Source organism: Enhydra lutris, unplaced genomic scaffold (assembly GCF_002288905.1).
Source record: "Enhydra lutris kenyoni isolate GAN:26980312 unplaced genomic scaffold, ASM228890v2 scaffoldscaffold50, whole genome shotgun sequence".
In the NCBI taxonomy this organism is placed as follows: domain Eukaryota; kingdom Metazoa; phylum Chordata; class Mammalia; order Carnivora; family Mustelidae; genus Enhydra; species Enhydra lutris.
The window spans coordinates 7,134,384-7,156,809 of NW_019154134.1; the positions used below are offsets into that span (position 1 = coordinate 7,134,384).

A 22,426-nucleotide genomic window follows, 5' to 3' on the forward strand; every position below is an offset into this window, starting at 1 on the left:
ACCACTTCATGGGCCTAATGTTTCCAGTCTTTCTTGCCTTGGTTATCTGGGTGAAATACAGAGGCTCTATTATTTGAAAGTGTCATGGCTTTAAACATGGGCTCATGTGGTCAAAAAGAAAAGCACGAAGTTTGGGGAAAGGAATAAATGACAAAGGGAAATAGACTCATTCATGTGGAAAAAACTGTAAAAGGAGCACAATGCTTGTCCTGTGCTATAAATGAACCAGAAGGCTAAAGGAGGCAAGTGTAATCATGGTTTCAGCTGACATTTGGAATTACCCTTAGTCTTCTTGGCAGATTAAAGGGCAGGACACACCACTTCTGAATTTCACTGCTAACCACAAGGAAGAGAGGGAGCATGGTTCTCCTACAAGTGTGATTCTGCACCTTTTAGGGATAGTCACTGATCTACACTGAGGGAGGATCTGAAGAAAGTTGTGGATGACTTCCTCAGAAGAGTTTGCCTACATATTTACATCTTCACACATAGCATGTTTCATACAGTTGTAGGGGTTTTAGAAGGGACCTGTCTAGTTAATCCTTTTTACCCCCAAAGGCAGATACACAGTGGGTGCTCAAGAAATATATATTAGGCAATTGAGTAAACAAATGGATGGTGCAGTATGTTTATACCAAATCATGATCAAGATGCAAATATCTTAGGTATGAGTAGATAAGATTTTAGTACCCATTAATATGAATTCATTTATCATGTTTTTCAACCCTCAGTGCACATTTCAATCTCCTGGGGTGAAGGGAAGCTTTAAAAAGTATGGATGCCTGGGCTCTATCCCAGAACAACTAGCTGAAAATCTAGGGTGTGAGGCCTGTGTAATAGTATTGCTTAAAAGCCCTTTAGATGATTTGAAAGTGCAGACAGGACTGAAATCAATGTAGCACATTAAAAGCCCTATCATTTGGTAGAGAGAAAGGAGAAGATGTGGGTATGATAATTAAGCTGTTGTAGAGGAAATCAGTTACCATAACAAAAATGGTTATCTATTCTAATTACCTAGCACATTACACGTTGCTGTCACACACAAACTCTCATTCATACCCCAATGATACACAGTTAATCCAAGAGGGATTGGTGATTTTTCTCAGATAAAAACCAGGTCTGTCAATGCAGATTTTTTGAGTTGAGTACTGGGTGTTCTTTTCATTTTGCCAAATGGCCTCTTTGAGGATAAGAGCAGGGGTTCCCACCCCTGAAGAGTCCAAATCAGAAGGTCAGGAGTAGGGTCTGGGAACCTATCATTTTACAAGCACTGTGGCTGATTCCATTGCAAGGCCGGGACCACAGCAGCAGCTCTAAATTGCGGGGGTGGAGTGGAGGACATGGGAGCAGGGGTGTGAGCCCCATCCCAGATCTGTGGAATCAGAATGCCAGGGTGATGAGGGTGAAGACAGGAAATGCTTGATTTGGATACCAGTCCCACCTCAGCTGAGGACCCGCACACACGCTTGCTCAGCCAGAGGACTGGCCCGGCAGGGACTGGCATGAGGGGGGCAGGGTGGGAGATTAGATACTGAAAGTATGTAGGAGGATGCTACAGCAGGTGGGGAGGACAAAACAAGTTTTGCTCACTTCGCAGTTTTGCCCTGCGCTCATGTTAGTACAAAGTAACTAGAACCAAAGTTGGAGTTACAAAACCAGAGAAGTTTCCAAATCACTTCAGTTTCAATTTTACCTCGAGCCTGAAAGTGCCAGGTGCTCGTCTCTGGCATGCTTGGCACATGAAACCATTAAGTGAAACGGCCAGCAGGGCAGGCAGAAGCCCGCTCTCGCCAGCGTCCTGGCAGCGGCTCGGCAAGGGCGCCTTTATTGGGCTGATGAAGGTTAACAGTGTCTCTGCTTGGGTAGCCAAAGACAGAATGGGCTGGCAACTTGGTTGAAATGATGCGTAATACTACTGTCCTCTGAAGGACAGAGTACATGACTCTGAGTTAATCTATTCCTCTAAAGTAGAAAGCACGTCAATAATGGTATCCCCAATAATATGGGCATTCTTTCACCTTATTCTCACTTTCCCCCTCTTCGGGCTGTAGACTTCTTGGGCCTATTCTGATTTCTTTGGTCATGTGTTCTAAGACAGACTCCCTTTTGTGATCATGGGATAGCGTTAAGAGGCATGATTTTCATTGCTCAGCCCAGAACTCAGGGTCACTTGGAGTAACTCTGCTTTGGAGGATTTGGAAGAAGAGAGTTATGGTCAAAAGACTTTGAAGGGATTTTCCTAACAAAACTTTGAAGGTTTATCCTGGTGCACTGTGAGCTACTTAGCAAGCATGCAGATGGAGAGAGTAAGAGAGCAAGCAAGAGAGGTGGTGGATATGTGTGTGTGTGTGGTGTGTGTGTGTGTGCACGCGCATGTGCGTGTGTGTATAACAGCCAAAGCAGGCTCTCTTCCCCCTGTGTACCTTGGAGGGGTTTCTTCTCAACTGATGCACTCAAATCCTCCAAAGTGACAGGTTTGTGGTCAGGCCCTTTGGACATGAAGGGACGGGAGGAGGGCAGCGTGCATCTTCCTTGCTCTAGCACACATTTAACCTCCATATCCGTGCAGTGGCTGCACCTTTGATAATTCCATCCTTCAGGTCTGATAAACTCAGAGACTTGTAACACGGCTTTACACCATCTAAACTTGAGACAAGTTTACTGGTCAATTTCTCACCTGGACTGCCCAGTGGAGAGCTGTTTTAAAGTCTTTATCCACAAGCGTGGGGTCTGCTCCCTTCTTCAGCAGCATTTGAGTGTGCTGAGGCTGGTTGTGGAAAGCTGCCCAGTGGAGCGGTGTCATTCCCTACAAAACCACAGTCAGAAAGGGGAAAGGTGAGCACAGGCTATCAGGAAGGAAAAGGGAGGTCCCACTTTCTCCCCAGACCCAAGGGCCATCACCAGATACAATGGTTGCTGCCTGTCAGTTCAATCAGTCCTTAAGCCATTCAGTCAACAGATACTTACTGAGGTTCTGCTTTGTGCCAGGAAAACAGGGATGGAGAATACTACAGAGAATTACATAAACAAGATCCTTACTCTCATGGGAACTGCAGTGTAGTAGAGGAAGACAGACAACAAATGGAAATGAGCAAAAGGATTTTCCAAATTGTTCCGTGCTATAAAGAATATATATGGGGAGCTGTGAGAGAGTAATTACAGGCTCAGTGACTGTTCTACATGGGCCTCTAGGAGCCAGGCTGGGGGAACAGAGCAGCAAGCGCCAAGCCACAGAGGCAACCACTTGTGACTGGGGTCACGCTAAATTGCCATATCCCACCCACAGGGGGAGGGACACTGTTTTACTACAGTATCCCCAGTGGCTACAACAGAGACTGGATAAATAGTTGTTGAAGGAATGAATGGAGAAGGAGAGAGAGCCATGTGAGATGAGTCTGGACAGGGAGGCAGGGCTGATCCTGGGATGTAGGATGGGGGATGCAAACTCTGTATAAAGCATTTAGATTTCATTCTGAGGTCCGTGAAAAGGCAGTGAAGGGTTTTGAGAGCATGTTGACATGATCTGATTTACACTGTTAGAAGAAATCACTCTGTGGCAGCTTGGATGTGTCCATCTGGTGAATCTCAGCTTCCTTCAGAGCTTGAAGTCACACCCTTTAGGCATCATTTAATAATACAATGAGCTTATGCTGGGAAAGGTAACCATGAGGACGAGTATTATTGGGGAGTATACCATGAAAAGATGGCCTCTTCTCCTTGCCCACACTCTCAGTACACAAAGTATCTCTGAAATTGTAAGGACCTATTTTATATTTCTATTTTAGCCAGAGGCTTCCATTGAAGTTAAACAATAACTTTGTTGTTTAACCCTTAAAGTGTCCCTGCTCCCCTTCCCCCAGGGCACTTAAAAACAAGTCCTGGAAACCAGTTCCGGGTGTGAAGGCCAAGAAAAACAAGGCTGTACCCACCTCGAGTCTAGCCCTAACATAAGTACAGCGATCTTGGCAAAGCAAAAGCTGGCACCTTGCACGGTAGGAGTGGGTTAGCATAAGAATGGCCATCTTGAAGGCCAGGAAGCCATTTTACTGAGCGTCCCTAACCAGCCCACAGGTCGCACGTAACTTGAGATAAGAGAAAGTAGCTAAAACCTGAGAAACAACTTAATCATATACCACCAGGGCGGTTAGGCAATGGCGCCACAGGGACCAAATGTTAAAGAAAAACAAATAGTTAACTTGCAGAGATCACAATCCTGCATGACAGGAATCTCCCTTGGTTTGCAAATGTCCTGGTGATTTACAACAAAAAGGGCTATTTCTTCAATGGCCCAATTTCCAGAGACAAATGGCTCAGTTCCTCAAGGCCTAAGGTCGCACCATAAAACTGAAGGAGGCTGAGGCAGAAGGAAATGTAAAGAAAGTTAAATTTCTTCTAAACCTAAATCTCACTTAACCGCCAGGATGGCTCCAGGGTGACGCCGGGGTGGCAAAAGGTTAAACGAAGTTAAACTGTCAAAGTGGGGTGCAAGATATGTATGCAGCTATGGGAAAGTGCCTTGAAAATGCTATATAAACCCTTGGCTTTGAGTGCTCGGGGTCCTTGTTGAAACCCCCTGCGCCGGGTGGATACTTGGACCCCAGTGAGCTGGAAATCAACCTCGCTGTGTGACTTGCATTTTCGAGAGTGTTCTCTGTCTAATTGAGGGGTGGTCGGCTCCGTACCCTAACAAAATGACTCTAGATTAAGATGCTTGGTAAAGAGGGTAAAGAGTATGGGCAGCTTTAAAGTTCTTTTCATAGTCATCTCTGCACATAATATAAAGCTAAGAGTCTAATACTTATCAATCCAATGGTCTTTATGAATTCTTATGTAGATTTTTCACTGAATCCTCTAAACAATCTTCCAAATTAAGTACTGTGCTGAACTCTACTATGTGTTCACCAAACTCTATGTCCTCTTCCTCCAGGGTGCACAGGGTACATTCCCCAGCCTCCCAGCAGATAGGGGTGGCCTTGAGACTGAGTCCTGATCATTGCAACGTGGACAGAGTGGGAGGAAGCCCCTCGCAGGCCTGCCTAGAAAACAAAACCCACGGGGTCTCCTTCCCTTCCTTCTCTCTTTCCTCATCCAACAAATGAATGCAGACAGCAAGACTGGAGAAGATTCCAGAACCATGTAATTATGACGCTTAGGACCTGACTGATGAAGGTTACCTGTGATCCAGGATTGGACTATGATTCTAGCAAGAAAGAAGCTTTAACTGTTGTCAGGCCCCTGAGATTTTGAGTTTATTACTGTAGCAGTGGGCCAACTCTGATAGGTGCTGCTGTCCTCCTCGTTTTATAGAAGAGGAAGCTGACCTCTAGAGAAGTTCCCAAGTCTGTGAGTGAGAATCTAGGGTTTGAGGTTTACAGGACAATGGGATGAGAATGTTAATCCCCTTGAGCAGGTCGAAAATTCTAAATCATTTTACTATGATCTGCTTTCAAGTTGCAAGGCTCACATAAGTGAGATATGCTTTTCTTTTTTTAAGATTTTATTTATTTATTTGACAGAGACAGAGATCACAAGTAGGCAGAGAGGCAGGCAGAGAGAGGAAGGAAAGCAGGCTCCCTGCTGAGCAGAGAGCCTGATGTGGGGCTTGATCCCAGAACCCTGTGATCATGACCCGAGCTGAAGGCAGAGGCCTTAACCCACTGAGCCACCCAGGTGCCCCAATGAGATATGCTCTTAAGAATACTTTAAGAAATTAGTTACATTTGGAAAAGAAGGCTACACTGTTGGAACACAACCTGGATCCTTGCCAATGTGAATGGGGTCGAGTATGATCCTATGAGAAAACTTCAGGAGATGAAGGGCAAGAGTCTTCCTGGGCCAATGACGCCAGGAATAAACATGGGAGGATCCCCGGAGCGCACTCAAGGCCTCCTCTTAGATCTGATAAGTGTGGAGAATCCTTAACTTGCTCTTGTCATTTAAAGCTAAGAGATAAGGCTCTGTAGCGCAATGGCTAGTGCATTGGACTTCTAAAGCTAAGAGATAATCATTCCGGGTCACAGTTGATTGCCTGTATGTGGCCTGCATCCTGCACGTAGCTCACATCTCACACGCCGTTCATGCCCTGCTTGTAAATCTATATTCTGTTTGTAACCAGATCTTATGTAAAGTATAAAAGAAGTGATTGAAAAAAAAAAAATAAAGTCGTCTACTGATCATCAGTAGGTAATTCCCCATCATTTCAGCTCTGATCACCAGGATTCCCCCATCGCGTAGCTGACAAGTGACACCTGAACAGGGACCTGAAATTGACAAACAGTAACACAGTGATCCGGAGACCTCACAGAAAGAGGTAAGTGAGAATGATGGGGCAGAATCAAAGTCACGTCCAGCATTTCCTAGCATCAGTACAACACCTTTTATCTCAGGGAGGTGCTTGAGTGTCCCGTGGTCGATTAAGAGTGTGTCTGGATGCTACTTGTGAATGTAATCCTTGGTTTTCTAATGAAGGGACTTGGGAAGAGGCAGTTTGGGAGCACGTATGCCATAATGTGGAAAAAGCTTATAGACGAGGTGAGAAAATTCGGAGTTTTGGGTTATATGGGCGTTGGTAAACAACTTCAAATTTGGGAAGGAAACATAAAGAAGATGATCTTAAGGCTGAAACAGCCACTTCTTTACATACATTTGAGTTAGATGATGAAACAACCCGACAAATTCAAACTGGAAGTTAAAAAAATTACTTCTCGGCAAAAAGGACAAATGCCATGTTTCTCCTTTGGCCACTGCATCTCTGATTCCCTCTGGCGATGAGGACCAGGAAATAGCAGCAGACGTCTTTGGGGATGAGTGAAATGACAGTGGGTTCGATGATTTATGCACGTTACAATTAGGACCAACAAAAACTACAAAACACGATTCTGTTTCTACATCATGTTGCCCCCATGAGCTGCACTTAGTTGTCCCTGTAACTTTCAGGCTAATAGGCCAAATACTTAGGATGGGATGCCGATAAAGACTGTAAGAGAATTTAAAGGCATGTTCCATGTGCAGACCTACTTCTCCGTATTATTAGGAATATTTATCCAGTTGGAGCAATAATGCCCGCTGGATACCCTATGATTTTCAACTCCTAACTAAAATGGTATTAGTCTTCTCTGAACTGCTACAATGGAAAATGTGGCTTTCTGAGGAGGCAAATGAAAAGTTCAGGAGTTTAGGACAGAGGGAATGTTGCAGCTGTTACTCAACATGGAACAGGAGCTTGGACAACGTCTAATCATCTAACTCATAACATTCCTCCTGCAGCCCTTCCCTGCATATGCGATGCGGCCCTACAAGCCTGGCAAAAAATTAATTCTGGTGTCGATTATACCCCTAGTTAAACAAAAATACAACAAGGGCCTAAAGAGCCATATATTGAGTTTATTGGCAGGTTAAAAGAATCATTGGAAACGCAGGTAAGAGGAAAACAAATTAAGACCATGAGCATATGATAATGCCAATGAAGACTGCCAGGCCCTGATTTAACCTCGAGAATCTGGCGATGTCCTGGATGATTTATAAAAGCTTGTCGTAGTGTTGGATCCTTTAAACATCAGGCCTGAGTAACAGCGTTAGAAACCATGGCTGTTAAAAACAATTGCAGGCAAAATGTTAATTGTGGACAAACAGGATATATAAACAATGCCCTCTCTCTCCCTGTCTGATTGCTCCCTCTTCTGCCAATCACCCCAATAAATCGAAGATTGAATTGCCTAATGTTTTTCCCCCACTGTTGACAACGCAAGCAAACATTGGGCTAAGAGATGTAAGTCAAAAGCCAATAGAGATGGAAATCCTTCTGCGAACCCTCATCAGGGAAACCCCAGGCCCCAATAAATGTGGGGTTACAGAATTCCTATTCAGTTTGTACCCAAAAGCGACTCTCAGTTAATGGACTTAGTCCCTGCTACTCAAGGGAGTGCTGCTTTTGATATCCCTCTTCCTAAGGCTTGCTTTTAATACGTCCATCTCCATGTCCTTATAAATTGTCAACAAACTGATATGGACCTCTACCCCCAAATACGGCTGGTTTCCTGCTTGAACGGAGTAGCTTAACTATGAAAGGAGTTACAGTACATACAGGAGTCAGACGCTGGTTGTTATAGTGAGATTCAAATTACGGTTTCTGTCACACTTACTGGACCTTTTTGGCAGGTGAACGAGTCCCCCAACTTTTGTTACTTCCCTATATTAAAGCCTACTCAATCTTCAAACTTCAGGGATGGAGGATTCAGCAGTACTAATAAAGAGATTCATTTTTCTAAGAAACTGTAGGAAGTCGACCCCAAATGAAGCTTTCTATTAAGGGATGAATATGTGAAGGGCTCTTAGTTCTGGAGCAGATATTTCCATCCTTTGTTGTCAGTGTTGGCCAACGACCTACAATTTGGCCTGCTGATAATGCCCTTGAGGGGGTCTTGGCTCTGTAACCACTCAACTGAGACAAAGCAGCTGACCTCTGCCTTGTGTGGGCTCAGAGGGATTACAAGGTCATATTCAACCTTATTTACGTGTTATTGATACATTATTTCTAGATTTCTCTGGGCAGTTCTCAATCCTCTGAGTCCTTTACTGCTGTCAGCTCTATTGCAATGTTTTAGCATTACGGGGATTCCTACTACCAGAAAAAATGAAGGCACCAGCTTACACAAGCCACAGATTTTACTGCCTTTTGTTCTGTTTGGCAGATTCATCATATTACAGTTATACCTTAAAATCCACAAGGATAAGGTAGAGTTGAACGAGCTCACTGTACACTAAAACTGCAATTAAACAAAAAAGGGGGAAACCCCAAGGATGTTTTAGCACTCTATTTACTCTTAATTTTTTGAATTTATGCCAAGGTGACAGTCTGACAGCCGCAGAAAAACTTCTCACAACCACAGCAATCCCTTGAAGCGTCTATTCCTATTTGGTTCAAATCTTTTAATGAATGGCTTCCTGGCCTCCTATTAAGGAAAGGCAAAGGGTCTGCTCTTATTCCTCAGGTACGGTGATGGAGCCTCTGAAACACTATGGCTTCCTCTTTGGCTCATCAGGCCCCAGAAAACCAATGACCCCGCTGATAACCACTGCACCCCCGATTTCTGAGAAAGATCTGGAGATAAGAGACAGAGGTGGTCACTCAGAAAAGTCCCTGGTGATTGGACTGTGACATCCTTCTGTATTACCCCTGCAAAATATAATAGTACTCGTTATGAATGGGATGAGATCAAATATCATTTACAAGATTTATGAGGGAATCTCTCTCTTGACTTCAAGGGTTCCAGCAGGAGATTTTTGAAACCTTTCGAAACAAATTGCCAGGCTTTCCTTATGAGAATCTTGCTACAGGGATTGCTGAGGCACTGCAGGACCTTGACCATTGAGCTTGGTTTCAAGAGTATTATGCATTGTTTTGGGGGCAGGAGTTAGCTTGCTAATACTGTTATGTCTATTTCTTACAGGGTACTGTTGTCTCAAATGACAAGTGTCCTCAAACGACGAGCGAATAGGTGTCTAGCTTGGAATTGGCTCTTAAGATGCTGCAATTAAAAAACAAAGGAATCGCTAGAACCAACCTGGACCCTCGGTAATGTGTCTGGGATGGAGTAGGATCCTGTGAGAAAACTCGAGGAGATGGAGGGCAAGAGTCTTCCTGGGCCAATGACACCCGGAATAAACATGGGAGGATCCCCGGAGCGCTTTCATGGCATCCTCTTAGATCTGGTAAGTGTGGAGAATCCTTAACTTGGCCTTGTTATTTAAAGCTAAGAGATTCCTTCACGTGTCATACTTCATTGCCTGCTTGTAGCCCACCTTCCAGATACAGCTCACATCTCCTATACAGTTCATGTCCTGTACGTAATCTAGATCCTGTTTGTAACTGGATTTTGTGTAAAGTGATAGTAAGAAAAGTGTCTACTGATAACCGTTAGTCCTCACAGGTTCCCCCCCCCCCATCATTTTGGCTGTGATCACCAGGATCCCTGCCTTGGGAAGGTGACATTACACAAACGCAGGGGAACTTCTTTTTTGTATTCTGACAGCTGAGTATTTACTGAGGATTCAGAATAACTCCGTGCATTTCAGTAAGTCTTCATTATAAATGTGGCACACTAGAGGTAGAAATCTAGACTCAGCGGGAATCTGATTATTTTTATCATTCATGGATTTTCCCTTCCCAGTGCTTAGTCTTGTTTGCTTCAGACTCACTGGTTTCTGCTACCAGTATTCAGTGTTAAAGACCTCAAAGAAAACTGGAAGTCACTGCAGTGTAAACTCTTGAGGATAGGTCCTTGTTTGCTGTCTGAAGGCTTAGAGCTTAGAACAGTGTCAGGAATGTTGCAGGTGCTAAGTAAGTTATTTAAAATGAATGACTTCTTAACCAACCTTGATTAAATTGTTTTGCTTTTGCAAATTCTAGCTTTGCTTTTAAAAACTACACGGCACCTTGTAGGCCCTCTTTAGCATATGAAAGTTCCATTGAAACCTCCCTTCCCCCAACCGCTAGGTACATAACCTGCCATCCCTCACAACCCAGGGCAGCAGTTCTTCCTGTCCACAGGTCCTGTCCCCGTGCTTTAATAAACCACCATTTTGCACCAAAACAAACAAACAAACAAACAAAAAAAAAAACAAATAAAAAACCCCTACATAAATAAAAAGCAAAACCTGACTTCTCCTTTATAGAAAATCAGTTTGTCTGATACCTCATTGTTAACCAACTCTTCAACTGAAACCTAGTAGAATTTTTGATCAGTTCTCCAAATAGGTAATATGGCTATCACTCTGTGCATCGGTATGATTTACTAATAGGCGAACTCAATGTGAAAATAACAGTTAAAAATTAAATCTGGTTATGCACTGCTAACCCTTGTCTTCTAAACACAACCGTTAAACTTCGAGTTATTTCCTTAAAAAAACCCCACCCCCTTCCAAAAAAAACCTTAAAACCCCAACTTCTGCATCCTTTGGTAAAGTGGTAGGGTGGGGAGAAACACTAGCGTTTTTGGTATAGCTACTTGCAGCCAAGAAATTTATATTACCTTAACCATATTTATAGACCTAATCCTTAAGGGGTAGATCTTCATAGCCCCATTTTACAGGTGAAGAAACCAAAACACAGGTTAAGTAATTTGCCTATGGCTATGGGTATGTGCCATAGTTGGGATTCAAATCCAGGTCTCTTCAACCTTGGAGAGTAACATTTCTTCCCACACATGCTGATAGGCTTTCCTTTGGAAAGTGAGCTCAACTGCTGGAGAATGCTTCCCTGGATGACTAGATTCAGATCTAACTTTCTGAACTGGTTTTCATTAGTGTAAGGGTTGCCATCCTATATTTGTTGCATTTAGCATTGCTTCTAGGCTCTCAAAACAGCACATACTTAACTTTGGAAGGTACTGAACTATATATTTTCTCCCATCCCCCACCCTAGAATTTGGGTGACCATCTGACCCTAAATCAAGACTTCAATCATTCCATTCCTTCTTGAAATAATCATAAACACACACATTGTATGTATTACACTATAACAGGTTGCAAACAAGTCAAGGGAAATTTGACATTGCTGTTTTTTCAATTGGGCTAGTGAGAAAAATAAATCCCCTTAGAATTAGTAATATGAAAACCAAAACTTTCAAAATCAGCTTTAGTGCAGGCCCTGGCATTGCACAACACACTGTTTAGGAGAGTAGACTTTTGCTACAGCTGTCTCCAGCTTCTGGGCAAACCAGAAGGCATCCCAGTTTTGTGAAGGCTGGTGGCCATCTAAGGGGCTGACTTCAGGCTCAGACTGGTGTCTGCGTTAAGCTGTGATGCACTTAAAGGCAGAAGCTGTGGCTTCTTGGGCATGGTAAGCCCACAGCACTGAACACAGTGTTCAAGAAATACAGGAAGAATTAGTGAATTACAGGTTCTCAAGGCTCCCTTGGTCTCAGAAAATACCAGAGTGTCTTGGATGCAGTCCAGCCCTCTGTGTCCTAACTGTGGAGACCTTTTCTATCAGTTGCCCCTACAATTTCGTTGAGGACTCAATTGGGCCTGTGAAGCATCAGGGGGCTGAATACCCAGGAGCCATCTGCAGACATTTTGCAACAAACATCCAGATGATCCAGGTCAGAGTAGAACTCCACTTCTTTTGAAAAAGTATTGGCTCAGAGACTAAAAAGTAACTGACACTTGAGAGCATAGCTCTCCAGAATGTTTCAAAGGGACATGTTCAGTTTTAGTTGGCTTTGAATCCTTTTCGAGATTGCTGATGGGTCTGTGTTGGGTGTTGAGCAGGTTGCTTTGAAACGGGGCTTTCATACAGATGAGGAATTCTGTGCCTTGAGCCTGTGTCACTGACATTTTAAGGGCTTACAAGTCCTATCAATGTTTCAGAACCCCCCCCCAAACCACTCTCTCTTCTGTGTTTTCTGAACCAGAAATCTGGTTAAGTGCTCAGGATGGCACCTTTAAACTGGCATTTGCAGACTCTGAGAAGCACAGAGATGTATGATGTGGCCAGGCACTTGGTACACCCCTCAACTTGGTGCTCTGGGGGGGTAAAATTATAGCAAGTGCTGAGAGGTCAGCAAAACCTAAAGGATCTAGAATTTAACAGAAGTCCAGCTTGGCTTTGCTTGACTTTCTAAAATTTACATACTGTTAATCTCCTGATCACATATGACTACTGCTCACAAAAGTTGTCTCTTCTAGACCAAAAAAAAAAAAAAAAAGAAAAAATGATGTGCTTTAAAAGAATTAAAAAAAAAATAGAAGTGGAGGACGAAAGCCATTTCCTTCAATTTTTATTTTGAAAACATGTTATAGATCACAAAAATTAATTATTTCATCATCTATGTTTTAGAGTTTTCCAATCTGGATAAGTTATGTTCATCATAACGGTCAAAAGATAATTAAAGACTAAAAATAGACGTTGGGTTTTGGGACAGTAAGAATGGCTGCTATTGATGATACTCTTTTAAAATGATCACTCTCTCCCTGGCGGGGCACCTGGGGGCTCAGTCATTAAGGGTCTTTCTTAAGCTCAGGTCATGATCCTGGGGTCCTGGGATCAAGCCCTGCATTGGGCTCCCTGCTCAGCAGGAAGCTGCTTCTCCCTCTCCCACTCCCCCGCTTGTGTTCCCTCTCTCACTGTGTCTCTCTCTGTCAAATAAAATCTTAAATAAAAAATGCTTACTGTCTCCCTGTAATAATGACAAAAACTGTATCCAACAAAAACATAAAAATCTTCAGGGTAGAGAATTTTGTAATTTAAATGAGACCCTAACAGAAGAAAGGCTACGAAGAATAACTCAGGCCATGGAAGCAAAAGGGCAAATTTTAATAAGAACAAACTTCTAAAGTAAAGCCTTGAGAATAGAGACCTAAGTTGTTGTATTTATTTTTCAGCTAAACAGAACATCTACATTCTGCACTAAACTGTGAACTATTAGAGCAGGAATCAAGCCTACATGAGACAAGGTAGGTAGCTAAATATTTTTTAATGAATAACATGACAACTTTTCTCATTTCAAGCAGATCACCTTGGGAGGCCTACAGTTATTCCACTTGTTGATCAAAGTATTTTTGGAAGATCTTTTTTGGATATTCTGCAATATCTTGCAAAAAATATTCTGCAATATCCACTGCACAGGGGTTCTAGCCATGGATAGAAAACAGGCTTTGTGTGAGCTTAGATCAAAGAAATAAATTACATCTTTACGATCACTAACTTCAAGTGGAAATTTAGCATCTTCTTTAAATATGGATATAGGCAACCACTGTTAATGATACCTGTGACTTAGCCAATGATACAGATACTTTTGTATTGCCTTCATTAGCACAGATACCTCAAAATATTGTTTCTGTGCATCACTAGTACAGTGTTACTTGTCTGACCACTAAATCTTATGTATTAACAAGCAAGCTTGCATATCACCATTGCAAGTTTGATCTTTATAATATTTTGATAATGCTGTTTCAAAATAACTGGTTTCTCTTGTAATCCTATGTATTTTATTTTACATAATTTCAAACATTTTTCTGTGGTTGGATCCATCAGCTTCACCAGTGCACCAGAGGTGTCCATATCATAAAAATGGACAAGGACTCCTGGCCTAGTGTCTACACCACATTTTTTGAGGATCCCAAATGATACAACGTCTTTTTCTTGAGAGTAGATTTTTGGCAATAATTAAAAGTCACCTGGGGAGTCAAATCTGATACATAAAATGGGTAACTGAGTTGGGTCAATAAAACAAAGAGAAAGGGCCAATAAAATGGATTCTTCAAAAATTTGATAATTCCTTATCTACATATGTAAGTATATTTTTGAGGTGAGGGCTCTACTATGTGCAAGTTACTGAGCTAGAGTCTAGGGATCCAAAAATAAAAAGATAGGCCTTTAAAAAAAAAAAAAAAAAAAGGCCTACCTCTAGACATGCAGGGAAAGGAGAAGGTGAGGGTTCCTAAGTTGCAGAGACTTACTCCATTTTTTTTAAGGTATTCATTTTTAGGATAAAAATTCTGGAGCATTAAAAAAATTTCACTTTATTATTTTCCCTCTTGCTAACTGTAAAGTAAAATGATTTCTAGAGCCAGGCACTGTTTCTGTTGATTTTGCCTTGACAGTGCACAGTCTCTGCTTAGGATTATGTCTTAAGGATGTTTTAAGTGAATTTAGTGGTAAGAATTACATCCAAAGGTTCACATCTGTTTTTGCAATTTGGATTTTTTTTTCTCAGAGCACTGTTAGAATGAAAGTTTGGTCATTGTGTCAGGTCACTTACAAAAATCTACTCCTATCAGAATGTGCGTTCAACATAGGATTAACGATGTACCCTAAATACAGTTAAAAACCGTGCTTCTCTGGATAAATGCATTAAAAGTTCTAAATGAGCTGCCATTAAATTAGTTTGTAGCCCCTTTTGATGAGGCACTCTTCCTGTCAAAGCTAAAATGAGAGCAAGAGAGGTTAGATTCCAGGAGTTTAGCAACTTGTCAGCTCCCTCTAACTGCAACAGACAGCTACTCTGTCTGTCAGTGATTCCTCTGAGGTCCAGAAGAACAAAGGCACAAAGGACAATCTGACCCATTTTGCCTTTCCCACAGTGTCAAACTCTGCAGTGTAAATAAGTCACTTTATAATTAAGCTCAGTGGTCAATGAAACAGGAAAAACAAACAGATCATTAGAACAGAACAATTACAAGAAAACTTAGCATAATGTAATTATGCCTTGCGGGCTTCGGGGTGGGCCTTCTTTAAAAAGGCCTCAAAAGCAGAAGCAGTAAGGAGTAAGAAGGATCACTTTGATTATATCCTATTTTAAAAAATTTCTGTACTAGAAAAGACACCACAGACAGTACTAAAAGGAGTCATGCACTGCGAAAAATTATTTGTAATCCAATAGCAAACAGAGTTAATGTTCAGAATAGAAAATAAACTATGAATCCATACAAAAATGACAAAGTAGCCCAATAAATGAATGGACAAAAAAATCTAAAGAGGCAAGTCATAAAAGAGGATACAAAAATGGCCATTATGCCTATGTAATGGTACTCAGTCTCATTAGCTATCGGGGAAATGCAAATTAAAACAAGAAAATATGACCACACTATTCAACTGCAGGTAGAGCTATAAATTGATGCAGCCTGGAGAAGCACCAGGTGTGTGTATAGAAAACAAAAATGTACACCCCATTTCCCACCATTGGTTTTCTAGAGAAAGGATTGTGTAAAATACTCAAGGAGGCTTGTATGAGACACTCTTTAGAGGAGTGTTTGTGATGGTGAAAAACCGGAGACCGTCTAAATACACATTCATAGGGGAATACCAACTTAAAACAGGGGTATTTTCATAGTGCGGAACATCATGAAGCCATTAGAAGGAATGAGCCAGATCTGTACATTATTGACATGAATAGAGCTCTAAGACATTCTGTTGGGTGAGAAACCAAAGTTATAGAACAAGGTACGGAGTGTGATACCTTTCGTGTTACAGTCCACGGGGTCTGTGGGTATATAGAAGACATTGGGAAAGAGACGCATCAGACAGTGATGACCTAGGGGCTAAGGTGGTAGGGTGGAAGTAATCAAGGACTTACTATCATTACTTGTAATATTTAAATTTGTAAAAAGCAAATGTGTTTACATATTACACAAGTAAAAACTAATAATGTAAAAAAAATGTGTTTCAAGCCCCTGAGCTCGGATCAAGACAGCCACTAAAGTGATAATCACTTCCCTGATATGAAGTACTACCTCGTGTTTTATTTTACCTGAACAGGAGAGGTGCTTGCTTTCTTCCTTTCTCTATTTGGTAGTTTCAGTTTATAACCTAATCTATCTATAATGAAGTTAGATTTCTACTAACTGATCCTTTAATTTCCAATCATTATTATGACAAGCTTGGGGGTCCTTCAGTTATTCTTGGAGAATAATTTCATTCAGACTCTGCAGAGGAATGCCTTGCTCTTTCGCTTGTATTAGACAACCCTAATGCTTCACTAGCAGCGGTAACTTAATTTTTCCCTCATTTCTCTTGCCTTTAATCTTTTCTCCTTCCTGTTATTTAGCAGATGCGGGGGGTGGGGTGGTGCTGTGTCCATGTGCCTATGCTTTAATTGTTGTCCCGTCATATATAATGGAGAATCACTGTGCTTGGAGCTCGTTGGCAAAGTGATTGGGGGGAGGGGGAGAGTGGGCCATTGCTTGTTCAGAACACTGAGAAGCCGAGTGTAGGAAATCTGCCAAGGTGGTGAATGAAAAAAAGCCTTTGCTGTGTTCTTTCCATGTCAGAAGTGTCCTCATTTCCTAGTGGTTAAGAGCTTCTAGCCCTTACAAATGTATATGGATTGACTCATAATAGATAGCATTGCTCTGTGTGTGTGTGTGTGTGTGTGTGTGTGTGTGTGTATGGGTATATGTGTGTATACACACACACATATATTTTAAACACAGACAAGCATTAGCAGTTGGCTTAGATGGATTTCAGATGTGTTGTGACACGTCCCAAAGAGGAAGCTGCAACACTGGCTGTAAGTGTCCTTTTGAGGTCCTGTTCTCTGTGCATAAAAGCCACAGTGGGAGGAATCTCTTCTGAGCGGTTACTTTGCATGCGAAGGAAGTGGAGACATTTCCAATATTTAGCACATACTATTTGAGAAGTGGAACAGTTACCATTGTTAGAAATACCCGGGTCTGCTTTCACTGTCCCCAGCAGCCAGGGCCCTTGCAGGGTGGGGAAGAATAGGGAACCATCACTTTGCCAGAGGATGTTCTTTTAGCTGAAGACTGAATGGAGTTGGAATTAAGCTTTAGGGTATGAATGAGTGAATTTGCCCCCTTCCTAAGAAAAGCCAGTTTTGCTGGGTGGGGGTATGAGTTGGAGGCAGAGGAAGTTGATTGTCAACTTTCCCAAACTTTAGAAGTTCATGATCAGACTGTGCCACTTGGGATGACTGGGTGGTTCAGTCAGTTAAGCAACTGCCTTTGGCTCAGGTTATGATGCTGGGGTCCTGGGATAGAATCCCACATTGGGCTCCCTGCCCTGGTAGAAGCCTGCTTCTCCCTCTGCCTGCCGCTCCCCTTGCTTGTACGTGCCCAAATCTTAAAAACAAAACTGCACCACTCAAGCTCCCCGCTTTCACACCATGGGCAGAGTGGTCAGAGTGTGCTTGCTCATTGCCGGTTCTCATTTTTATTTTTATTTTTATTTTTTTTTAAAGATTTTATTTATTTATTTGACAGAGAGAGATCACAAGTAGACAGAGAAGCAGGCAGAGAGAGAGAGGGAAGCAGACTCCCTGCTGAGCAGAGAGCCCGATGGGGGGCTCGATCCCAGGACCCTGAGATCATGACCTGAGCCGAAGGCAGCGGCTTAACCCACTGAGCCACCCAGGCGCCCCGAGAAGAGATCTTTTTAAATATCTCTACACCCAACGTGGGACTCAAACTCAAGACCCCAAGATAGAGAGTCCCGTGCTGTTCCAACGGAGCCAGTCAGATGCCCTGAGAATACATCTTTTTTTTCCTTTAGAAGATTTTATTTATTTATTTGAGAGAGAGAGAGAGCAAGTAGACAGAGAAGCAGGCAGAGAGAGAGAGGGAAGCAGACTCCCTGCTGAGCAGAGAGCCCGATGGGGGGCTCGATCCCAGGACCCTGAGATCATGACCTGAGCCGAAGGCAGCGGCTTAACCCACTGAGCCACCCAGGCGCCCGGTTCTCATTTTTAAAGCAGAAGTTTAGAACAATGTAAACCTCTCATTCTTAGGGTTTTGTTTTAAGTCCCTGAAGACATGGTTAGTGAAAGCACCATGTGACCACCGAGTCAGGGTGGTGTCCAACCTCAGACTGAGGTGGTGAAGAAGGGGCTTTTCAGTGTGGTCATTAATGCTAAGCCAGCTGGGAGGAAACCCTGTCATCAGAAAACTCAAGAAAGACTAGGGGCCCAGCCCCCGTTAGGGCACTTCCTCCTACAACTGCTGTCTATGGCCACCTGGCTTCCTCGAAAACAGTGTAATTTGGGATTTTCACGCGTATGCATTTTCAATGCTATCACACTTTCTCAAAGTTACCAGACATTCTTAGTAGAGTGAAGCCAAACCAAGCACATAATATATTAAAAAAACCAACAACATTAAAACATTTAAATCTGTTTAAAGAAGCTTGTTAAAGAAAACAGGCTGGGTAATGAAAATCAGTCCTGTTTTTTAAGAGTTAAGTAGCTAGAATAAGACCCTGAGCTACGCTGTGGCAGAACAGTCAGGGATTTTGTTTGAGAGTACTGTATTGTCGTCTTGGAAGACTTCTGTTGTGTCTGCCACATAAAGGAAACAGCAACAGTGATCGCTGGTGTTAATGATGCAGCCTCCGGAGCATGGAGCCTGGAATTATCGGTCATCTTTTCTCTCAAAGGGAGAGCAATGGCAGCTTGCCCTTGAAGTTTCTGGCTCAAGAAGACAGGAAAGAGTAACATTTATTTCTCAATATCCAGAGGGAAATTACAAAATTTCAGTGGTATGATAGATGCTTAAGTATTTAATGCAAAAAGTCCTATCCTAGTAGAAGCTACCCATAACCAGGGTGGGGATAAATTTCTGCCTGAGGGTTAATAGTTGAGATACAAGCTCCCCTCTCAGAGTGGGAGCCCACAAATGTGCTCCATCCCTTCCCTGAACCTCTATGATAGGAAGCACAGGTTGAGAAAAGCCCTTCCTTCTACTGTCACAGGTGCAATGGCCAGCTGTTCTTGAGAGGGCAGGCTCACCTCATTGTCCTGGTGATTAATCTCGCTGAGATTTGACTGTTGCACCAAGACTGTTAGGAGCCTGTGAAGAAAAATAGAAAGGCTCAAAAGAACAATCTGTATGAGGACATAACATAGAAAGACAGTCCACTGAACGCCTCCAAATGAAGATGGGCTGCTTCTGCTTACCTAGGGGAAAGAGCCATAGAAAAGGCAGTGTGATCAGTGAGAAGGCACCTGGGAGGTTCCTCTGTCTCTTATCCTCCAACCTTTTTTCATCTCAATGACTCAGGTCGGGGTAGGGTGCAAATGGCACAGAGAAGGTGAATTTTCAGGCTCATTCTTACTCACCAGACCTATTCTGTGTGACACCTGAAGAACTAAAGCCCCCCACTACTTATTCTTTATTCTTTTACATACTCTTTTACAACTGTATACAATGCTTTCAACTTGCTTCACCACTCACTACATGGGTCACGCCTTTTAAATGTATAGATTTTAAAAGGAGACAGCATTTACAACTTTGCGTATTTTTGCAAAACATACAAATATCTAAGCATGAAATGACACTACTCAGTGTGAAACTATCAGTGTTTCTCAAGTTCAAGTTTTTATCGCAGTTGGGTCTCAACACTTGAATGAACTTGGTCAACACTGTGGGAGAGCAGTGACTGAGTGTAGTGGTTAGGGACTCATAATCTGGAGCCAGACTGTGTGGGTTCACCTCCCAGCCCTGCTACTGACCAGCTTTGTGACCCCAGGCAAGTGTCTTAACCTTTCTGTGCCTAAGAGTCCTCATCTGTAAAAGAGGGGTGATAAAAAGTGCCTAGTTTAGAGCTCAGAGTGCAGATTAAATGAGTTAATGCATACAGCATTTACAGCATGCCTGGAACACAGTAAGTGTTATTTCTAGAACACTTAATCCTAAAATTTTTTAAACATATTTTATTTATTTATTTGAGAGAGAGAGATAGCAGGAGTGAAGGGAGAGAAAGGGGGAGAAACACACTCCTCACTGAGCAAAGAGCCCAATGCGGAGCTCCATCCGAGGACCCTGGCATCATGACCTGAGCTGAAGGCAGACTCTTAACCACCTGAGCCACCCAGGCGCCCCGACCCTAGATTTTAACCCTGGCTCCATCTCAGAATCGCCAGGGGAAATTTTTTTAAAACCACAAATAACCTGGATTCTATATTCAGGGTTTCTGACTCAGTAGGTCGGGAGAGAAGCTCAGCTTTCACAGTTGAAAAGGGCTTGTTCAGGAAATTCTGATAAACAGGAATGTAAAAACCACTGAGACAGGTACTGAATGAATTAATCAATGGATACTCATTGCTATGAACTGAATTCTGTCCCCTCCCCCTCCAAATTAATAAGGCTCTGACCTCCAGTGCCTTAAAATGTGACTGTATTTGGAGACTGAGCCTTTAAAGAGGTAATTAAGTTAAAATGAAGCCATTAGGGCGGATCCTAATCCAGTTTGACTTGATGTTCTCAGAAGAAGAGATTAGGGCACAACAAACACACCAAGGGTAGGGGATCACAGAGGAAAGACTATGTCAAAAGGCAGCAAGAAGGTGATTTCTCTGCAAGCCAGGGACAGAAGACTCAGAGAAAACCAACCCTGCTGGCAGCTTGTGGGTGAACTTCCAGACTCCAGAAATTTGAAAAGATACATTTTTGTTGCTTCAGCCATCCAGTCTATGCTACTCTGTTAAGGAAGTCCTACCAAACTGATATACCCAGTCAAGATGATAAAGGATCGTCTATGGGGAGACAGTGAAGGTAATTAATTTTGGAAGAATTATTTGAAAAAATGAAATGGTTTAGGCTTTCCCTCAGATTTTCATTGTGTCTCAGCTTAGATGCCATGTAGTCCTGAGTGTTAAATTGCTAACTGCAATAGAAGAGACAGTGGGACCAATCATGTTCCATTAGTGGTAAATGTAACATGAAGAGAGCTTAATTAGGGATACCCTCCTGGTTATTTGCTGTGGAGGTGAAATAACCAAGAAGCCCAAGGTTTAAATCTAGTCTTACCACTGTCTTTTGGGGAGCTGGGATAATGCTGTGATTTAATTCTGCGTGATCTCTCTGAGCTTCTGGATCCTCACGTTTATCACGGCGATAACGGCATGGGGATAACGTGGTAAGGACTGAGTAATGACATAGGCATAAAGCTCTTAGTACAGTGACTTGAACAATGTCTCTAAATGCAAGCTTTCTAAATTCAAAAATTCCTCCCATCTAGTGGGATGAGGCTATAACAATAATTGCACTGTGGATAATGTTGTTTTTATCTTCATAATTGTATTTCATTCCTGGATATATTTTCTTATAGTTGCTTTGTAAGGCTGGAAGGCAAATGGCAACTGACTTTCTTCTCTCTACTGGCCATTGTTTAAGCTCTATGGCTCATTTGGTCTCAAGTGTGGGGGGAGAGTGGGAGGGAAAGGCAAGAGGTCAGCTGTGGTCCAGTCTGGTTAGCCTCAGCTAACCCTGAGCAGACTGAGATCATATGTAGCTAGATGGCATCTCCTGGGACTGCTGAGATCATATGTAGCTAGATGGCATCTCCTGGGACTGCCCCAGAGCAGTGATCACACTGAAGGAAGTTGGGCTCTGATCAGATGGGAATGAGGGAAGGGAGGGCAAGACCTCTTGTCACGTCCTGGGGATGCCTCCAAGAGGGCATGGGATGAATCCTGTACCTGGGTATTTCTCTGTTTGCTTCTCAAATCCATTTGCTACCCTGCAATGTCTTTATTGTGCAGGCTTCTTTGCCCTCTGACTTCTGAGTTTGGCCAGGAGAGCTGACAGGAGAGAGGAGGGAAGACACTTCCTCTTCTGACTTCTTTCTTTTACCAAAAACCAGGGCTCCTGCTAGGTGGACCACCTTCTCCAGTCAGAGCTCTCAGCAGGTTCCAATAACAGCTCCCTTCCTTGCCCCTCTGATCTAGGGGTGGAACATTTTCCTGTTTTGGGGCGGGGCGGTGGTGGAGGGGAAGGTGAAGTGGGGAATTATGTTACCATTTCCCGTTAGTTAATTTTCAGTAGTCTCCATGAAGCTTTGTACAGGTACCTTCTACTATTTCACGACTTCGCTCTTAGGACCTGGAGAGATACATGCCAATCTATTTTTGCTTCAACAGTTTGATTTCTAAGTGCTTCAGAGTCATTGATTTTCAAAGATGGACACAAATTT

The 22,426-nt window shown here is 42.7% G+C and overlaps 1 protein-coding gene across 2 annotated transcripts in view; it reads right to left on the minus strand.

The window, feature by feature from the left end:
- Positions 1–22,426, minus strand: part of LOC111156960 (ankyrin repeat domain 55) — a 124,279-nt gene that overhangs the window by 24,222 nt on the left and 77,631 nt on the right. For both annotated transcript variants that reach the window (XM_022518139.1, XM_022518138.1), the window contains exons 6-7: positions 19,242–19,302; positions 2,678–2,806 (exon numbers count right to left, since the gene is read on the minus strand). In XM_022518139.1, the coding sequence (XP_022373847.1) occupies positions 2,678–2,806; positions 19,242–19,302 (190 nt within the window). The remainder of the gene's footprint in view (positions 1–2,677; positions 2,807–19,241; positions 19,303–22,426) is intronic.